Source organism: Microtus ochrogaster, chromosome 26 (genome assembly GCF_000317375.1).
Source record: "Microtus ochrogaster isolate Prairie Vole_2 chromosome 26, MicOch1.0, whole genome shotgun sequence".
Lineage (NCBI taxonomy): Eukaryota > Metazoa > Chordata > Mammalia > Rodentia > Cricetidae > Microtus > Microtus ochrogaster.
Window position 1 is genome coordinate 793,281 of NC_022025.1, and position 7,984 is coordinate 801,264.

Genomic DNA, 7,984 nt, shown 5'->3' on the forward strand with positions numbered 1-7,984 from the left:
AGAGTGTGGTTGTGGCACCGCTGCAGTAGGTCCCTGGAAAGTGTGACTGTGGCACCGCTGCGGTAGGTCCTGGGGAAGAGTGTGACTGTGGCACCACTGAGGTAGGTCCCGGGGTAGAGTGTGACTGTGGCACCGCTGCGGTAGGTCCCCTTCATTGAAGCTGGGGAGAGTGTGACTGTGGCACCCTTGCTGTAGATCCCCTGTCATTTTGAAGACCAGTTTTGGGTAGCTAGGGGTCATTCTAGCTCCATGCCCTTGAGATAATAGTGAGTATTATACCTAGACATTTTATAGGATTTGTGGATGAATGATTGTCATTGTAAGCCTGAACATTTACTTTAAAAAAAAAAAGTCTTGGTGTTTTTGGGAAAATGACATTTTCTAGTGTTTTGCAACGGCTTATATTCCTTAGGAATGCGCCCTTGAAGGGGCAGAGTGCTGTAAGAAGTGCACCTTGACCCAGGATTCTCAATGCAGTGATGGTCTCTGTTGTAAAAAGTGCAAGGTAAGTAATTGGGCGATTCGTGGCCAAAGGTTGAAGGGGAGGCGTGTGCTCAAACTGTTAAGTCTAGGTCCATATAACCTAAAAGCACTATCCAACACGGAGCAAATGACTGAAGTCCCAGTGGTTCCAAGATCCTCCTACTGTCTCCTGAAGTGTGGCTTTGTTAGCATTCTCATGTAATAGTTAACTGACCCAGTGTCTTAAACCAGAATATAAGAGAGCTGGGACCTGACCCTGTTACTTCTCCGAGGCTGTTCTTCTCATCCTGCCTCCTTAAAGAGGACTGATCTCAGAGTAGAAGATGTCTGATATAGTCTTCTTTTCTTTCTGTGCATCTTTTGTACATCCTACAGCATCAGTATCTTAGGCAACAAGAGGCATGTTTTAGACAAGATCATACTATATTGACATGGGAACATGCATGACTCTTTGTCTCTTAATTGGCGTAGTTATCAGTGCATGTTTGTTAAGTACATAAGTGAACATGCATGTTACTTCCAATAAATATCTTCAGATTGGATAGCTTTGATGGGTTAAAGAAAGGTTGCAGATAAAACTGTTGTGGCAACTGTCCTCTTTGGGCTAAGCACTTTTGACTTGTGTCATCTTAAATCCGGGTTTCCTGACTGGCACCAACACTCTTGTCTGGCTAAGAATAAGACACCGTCTGTAGTCGGGGCATGCCTTTTGCTTTATCGGACATTAGCAACACTTGTGACAACCCAGAATGTCTCTAGATGTTGTAAAAAATGTCACCTTTGGGGCAAAATCACCCCTGCCTGCTACTGCTTAGATAACACTCACAGGCACACTTTTGGAATAGGCATGGCCATCCCGATTTTGAAACTTGAGCTGTTCTGAACTAATGGATGCTAAAGAACCTGCAGAGGCTGGCTCAGAGAAAGGCACAGCTGTCTGCTGACGCCCAGCCCTGCTAGCAGTGGTTCCCATCGTTTCCCTTCCATTGCTGTGTCTCTGGCTGCTTTTTGTGAGGTCTCCGAAAGAACTTTCTTTAACGGGAGGTTAAACCACATGTGATACAGATGCTCTCTCTCTTGGCTTGGGTGCCTGGAAGGTTCTGAGCAGTGAGTCAGGGAGCAGGGTCCTGGGCACAAACACAGAGATGGGCCCAGTCCTTGATATCAGCAATTCTGAGAGGAAAGAGGAGAGGGGGACGTGAGAGAGCTCTGACAACTACACATGTCCCTGTTCTGCTGTGTTATAAGGAGTTAGATTGCAGTCTATAAACGCAGTGACACTCAAGGCTGATTCCACAGCATCACACGTACAGGAAGTATTTGGAAACCAAGTAGCACAAACACTTCTAGAGGTTCTAATAAGAGAAAATCAGAAGAGATGAGGCAGGGAATAGGAAGGAAAACTTGGGGAAAATGGCTTTGCTGGGAAGTAACTGTGATGCAGTCCAAAATGTAATTTTAAAATTCTCTGCGGAGAAGACAAGAAACAGAAGCAAAAGCTCAAAGATAAAGGTGTAAATAAGAAAGGAGGCTAAAGCCCCAATTCAGATTGCTTGAAAAAAATTCCTGGAGCATGGGCTAACTCTTCCTTGAAGCTCTGCCCCATTTTAGCAGGATATTGTGACACTTATGTGTGGTGAATATGGAAGTTACCTCACCTACGAGAAACTATGACTTGCAACTAATTAAAATAGCAGTTTATTGAATAAATTTGTTTTGTGCACCCTGCCATTTTAAAGTAGTTTAAGGTGTTCTTTTCCAAAGACTTTTCATTTTGCTTTTTATTCCTATGGTACTATGAGAGTTTCTTTTTTTTTTGTTTTGTTTTTTTAATCATTTCCCAGTTTTGCACACTGAGTGATGTTCTTTTCAGTTCCAGCCTTTAGGGACTGTGTGCCGAGAAGCAGTCAATGATTGTGATATTCGTGAAATATGTTCAGGAAATTCAAGCCAGGTAATCTATACAATAATTACCCAACACAGGGTAACTATAGGGGAAGTGGGGACAGCTTGGGTGTGTTACAGTAAAAATGCATATGAGGCAAGATGTCACTTGACTCTGTCCCATCACACTGGAGGTTGGGGATCAGACCAAGGCCTTGTGCATACCAGGCAAATGTTCTATTAAGATTCATATCTGGCTCTTACATTTGTATCATTGTTGGCCAGCATCTGTTTTGATTATTGTTTTGCAAAATCTTACATGACATCACTAAGAAACAAAGAGACCTGTTGTGACTGAGGAAATACACCGGGAAGATGGGACAAGGTGGGTCATTGATCATGAAGAGCATCTTCCCCTTCCCCATTGACAAGATGACACAAGGCTAGGAGAGAGGTTGCCATTTTGTGGTGTTTGTGCTTTGTGTTTGTGTTTTGTTTAACAAAAGCCATAGAAACTGAGATTCACACATCAGGGACTGCTATCATTCTCTTTGCTTCCAGAGAAGACAAATTAAGTAATAATATACTTACACTTGTAAAGATGATTGATTTTTAAGGCTACAGAGAGATCTTTATGTAAGTGTAGTCTCCTTTCTTACTCTGTAATTATCAGCCTTCCCAGCTAATGCCTCATGGCAGTAAGGACACAATAATTACTACCAAGGCTCCTAGGCATAAGTATACTGCACCGGTATGATTATAAATAAACAGGTATTGTTAAAAAGCCCTAACCCCAGGCTTTTCAGGGGTGCTGTGTTAGGTTAAACAGGGCTAGGTTAAACAAGATTGCTATAGGGGATTGTTCTCACAAACTCATGGTTACCTTCATCATATATTGCATCCATTATGAATGATGTCTGTAAAACCATACAGCAATGATATACAAGGAAGTTTATATGGCAAAAAAGGGAGCAGAAAGTTATGTGTCTGTAGTTTCATTTGACTTTTATCTTAAACATTAGATTTTGTGGGAAAGGGTGGAGATGGATGTCTAGAAAGTAAAGCTAGCTGCACGGGGTGGTCTCTGTCATATCTTCTCTCTATCCCTCTGCCTCTTCCCCAAGAGACTATATAATCATATGTTTTTCTCTCGCTGCAGTAATGAATTGTGCACGGCTGGTTGTATCCTCACCAGATACTTTACAATTTTTAAAGTACTTCAAGGAAAAATAATGATAAAGCATAGCATTATATCCACAGTTAATAACAGGCAACTTGACACTTTCCCCCTCCCTTCAAGATCCTCCCATGTTTGTCTTTTTCTCAAAAGATATTTTTATTTCTAAATTTCTCTGACAAATAATGAGTTCATACTAGATTTTGAGATGTGTCTCCCTTTAGTTGATATTGTCTCCAGCTTCCTGCCCCTGCTCCCTCTGCTGTTCCTCTACCCTCAGCATTTTAAGTGAAAGCTATGTTGTTCCTGGTGGCCAAAGGGAGGAAATTCTACTTATAGCTTCACTGATGGGGGCCTGCTCCTCACTTTTGTCTTAAGCCCTGCCCTCTTCTCTAAGGAATATTGTCTCTGAATGAAGCATACGCTAATGCATATGTTATTTTCCGAGCCATTCTCATAAGTTCTCTGCTTTTGTGGCTGTGTAATCAGTTTTTACCTTGGCGAGATGTCATATTTTTAAAGTGATGCTTAGCAACTCTATTTCCTCCTACCTGCTTTTAATCTTCTGCTTTTTATTTATAGATAGTTCAAAGGGCTAGGTGTATTGTCTACTGTGATTTATAAACCGAGAGCACTGACAGGAGTTAATCCGTCTTGTGTTTGGTCTCCACTTGGATGATAATCTGTTCTTTCTCCCTAGTGTGCCCCCAATGTACACAAAATGGATGGGTATTCCTGTGACAGTACTCAGGTAGGTCACTCACTTTTGCCTAAAATTTCCGTGGGTATCAGCATGAGAGAAATACTGAAATTTTATCTCAATAAGAAGATGCAGGGGGGAGAGGGGCTTGGTCCGGCCCCAATTTAATGTACCAGACTTTGCTGGCTCCCCATTGGAGCCCTTGCCTGTTGGGAGGAGTGGATGGGAGATGGGCTGGGGGAGAGGCGAGGGGGGATGGGAGGAGAGGTCCCGGAATGGAGAACTGCGGTTGGAATGTAAAATGAAATTTAAAAAAATGAATAAAAAAGAAGATCAGTTTGAATGGTTCTTAATCACTTCAGATGACCACACTCAAGGGCCGTTCTCAGCCGTACATTCTTTTTCTGTTGCCTAACACAGCAGAGATTGTTTTCACCGATGGATATTCGCTCTCTCATTTTAGGGAATTTGCTTTGGAGGAAGGTGTAAAACCAGAGATAGACAATGCAAATACATCTGGGGGCAAAGTAAGTTAAGTCACATGACTTGATTGTTTTTTTTTCCACACAGTTTTGGTACACTCCTTTAAGGACATACGGGCTAGAAATAAATTGCTAAAACTTAATAACTAGGGGGCTTCTTAAAACCACTTCAGCGTTAGGTAGGTAATTTCTTTTCTAGAAATTAGAGAAGGGCACTTTTCTTGGGAAACCATGGCCCCAAAGTTGGCAGTGCCTGTGGATGAGACAGCAGGTGCCTTTGCTGCCAGGCAGGCGAGCCCACCTGGTGCATAGCTGGGAGAACAGAGCAGACTTGATTTCAGCTCTTCAGCTCAGTTCCCTTGAGCGAAGCATCCCATATGGCCCTCGTACAGCCATATGGAGTGGACATGGTCTCTGGGTAGGGTAGCCTTGCCTTAGACCTAAGCATTTTAACTCCGTTGCTTTTTCCTCATCTACTATCTTCTTTAAGCTCCAACTGGCTTTTGTAGTTAGAGGTGACCTTCTGCTGAGGTCCTGCAGAAGACAAAAACGTTTAATTTATTCTCTTCAAAATCTGTCCGAGTTCTAAAGGAGAATATATAACATTTGTATTTAAATAATAGTATTTTAAGATAATAGTATAATTAAAATTGTATTTAGGTTTTACTAAATTTAAATTAGCATTTAAATGTATTGTGTATTTCCCCCAGAATTTCTAGGCAATATTTTTGGAAGATGTTTTTGTTCTAAACTCTTTAAAAAATATTTCTCAGATGGAGTGTTACTATGTAGTCTAGCCATGTATCTTGGCCAATTATACCTTGATTTTGTAGCTTCTTGCCTTAATTTCCCAAGTGCTGGAATTACAGGCTTGGGCTACCGTGTCTAGACTATTCAAAGTTCTTTTGAGAGATGATTTGTACAGGAAAAACTCTAAAACGAATCGTGATCCTAATATATCAGAGGTAGTGACTGGAATCCTTTAGGTAAGGAGCATGTGTTCTCTGAGTCTCTTGAGAAGCATTGGGATGAGAAAAACAATTTAGTTATGCTGGTTTGTACTCTCAGTTTTCCTTCTGCTACTTGAGCAGAACAGCTGAGGAACAGTGATGTCATTAGCTGCTGTTCACTATGCGCACCTCTAGTGTCCCTGCCCAAATGCCTAGTGACAGAGGTGTGTAGGAAGGATTGTGCAATTTCATGTCAGGGGATACGTTTCCTGGGGCCCAAGTCTAACCATGAAGTTCATTTGTGACTTATGTATACATACATATCCTGAAGATAATTTTATATAATATTTTTAGTATATTTAATGTATCAGCATTTTTAATGAGACTTCTTATATTGGATTAGGACATGGACTTTACTTTTGAAAAATACTTTTGTGTGTGTGTGTGTGTGTGTGTGTGTATGTGTGGTATGCACATGTATTTGTGCAGGTGTGCATGCCTGTGCATCCACAGAAGGCTGAGGAGGACATCAGATGGCCTGTTCCATCACTCTCCACCTTATTCTATGGAGACAGGCTCTCCTTGGACCAGGAGATAAGCTGGCAGTCAGCAAGCCCTGGCCATGCTCCTGCCTCTACTTCCATAGCTCAGGGGTCGCAGGCACATGCATGTTCATGTCTGGCTTTGTACATGATTTGAGCCCAAGTCCTCCTACTTGCACAGTACGTTCTGTTACTCACCGGGCCATCTCTTCAGCCTTAGATCACGGAGTTTTCTACATGTGGTTGTGGGGTTGTGTGAGCTCTTGAAACGTCTTGGAAGATGAAACATTTCAGAATTTGGATTAGCAAAACGTAACTTATATCACCAACTTTCATTTGATTAATTTACAAAAGTCTCTATTATTTTTTTGTTTGTTTGGTTTTTATTGTTGTTGTTTTCTCCCTGCCTTTTTCAAATAGGATCTCTATTTGGTCTAGGCTGGTCTTGAGTCTCCTGTGTAATTTAGGAGGATGATCTTGAACTCATAATCCTCCTGCCTCCATCTCTGGCTTGCTGATATGAGATTGTTATCCCGCCCTCTCTGGCTGGAAAACCATTTCTTTCTAGCAGGTGACTTTGATGGTCAGTACTGGCTTCAGAAGAGATCAAAGCCTGCAAGGATGATGCAACACCTTAAAGTGATCTTTGCATTTATAGATAGCATGAACCCAATCTCATCCAAAAGCAGAATACAGGTTTTTTTTTAATTTATAGCAGTTAAGAATTGGTAAGCAAGGTGCTGTTTCTTGAATCTGATTGTACTACATAGATGTTTGAATAATATTGCCCTTCTTAGTAATAAAGTTTCTGATTGAGACTCACGCATTCAGTACTGAGATTAAAATGTGTGTTCAAGGATAGCACCATCTCCTAATTAGTGTCAGATCCTGGGGCGTGTTCCCACAGTCTGTAGTGTAATTCCCCTCAGACAGCCATGTATACTGGTTTTGCGATATCACCTAAGGTTTCATGGAAGATGTGCCCAAGCCATGTCTGCTGTATGGTACACTTTTGTAAGTGATGGTGCAATTTTTGTGTTTGTCCTGGATAGCACTATAGTGAACAACTCCTTAATCTGCAGCTTTCTTTGCTGCAAACCTGTGAATGGCTCCCGAGTTCCTTCCATCTCTGATGGGACATTCTTTTCTGCTTCAGAGGTAACGGCATCAGACAAGTACTGCTATGAGAAGCTGAACATCGAGGGGACAGAGAAGGGTAACTGTGGAAAAGACAAGGACACCTGGATACAGTGCAACAAACGGTGAATGCCGACACTAACCCAGACCTCAGCCTTCATTCCGTTTACAAACATAAGTTCCGACTGGGATCTTCCTGCTTTGGGTGCTTAATAAAAATGCACTATCTTGTCTGTTCTTCTCTTCTTTCCCCAGAGCCCCAGCATCACTGATGACCCTGATGCTTGAATTATACCTGGGCCTCTTGTTCAGGGTCTAGGTTATTCTTGTAGTTGCTACACTTTCTCACATAGACAGGGCCTCCCAGCATCTTAAGACTGAGGAAGAATAAAGCCGCCATCACCAACACTGTTGAGTAAATTAGCTAGCTCTGACCTTTCTTAACTACCTCTTGTCTTTGCTGAATGTCTCAGTGTTTCACTCTCCCATGTAGATAAGAATAATTGACCCATCTCTCTGCACTGACCCCATCTTTCTGCACTGACCCCATCTCTCTACACACTGACCCATCTCTCTGCACTGACCACATCTCTCTGTACTGACCCCATCTCTCTGCACTGACCACACCT

At 42.0% G+C, this 7,984-nt stretch overlaps 1 protein-coding gene across 16 annotated transcripts in view; it reads left to right on the forward strand.

Annotated features, from left to right (window-relative positions):
• The window catches only part of Adam22 (ADAM metallopeptidase domain 22), a 229,466-nt gene that overhangs the window by 178,702 nt on the left and 42,780 nt on the right, over positions 1-7,984 (forward strand). For all 16 annotated transcript variants that reach the window (XM_026784638.1, XM_026784643.1, XM_026784640.1 and 13 more), the window contains exons 17-21: positions 413-505; positions 2,357-2,437; positions 4,245-4,295; positions 4,708-4,771; positions 7,375-7,480. In XM_026784638.1, the coding sequence (XP_026640439.1) occupies positions 413-505; positions 2,357-2,437; positions 4,245-4,295; positions 4,708-4,771; positions 7,375-7,480 (395 nt within the window). The remainder of the gene's footprint in view (positions 1-412; positions 506-2,356; positions 2,438-4,244; positions 4,296-4,707; positions 4,772-7,374; positions 7,481-7,984) is intronic.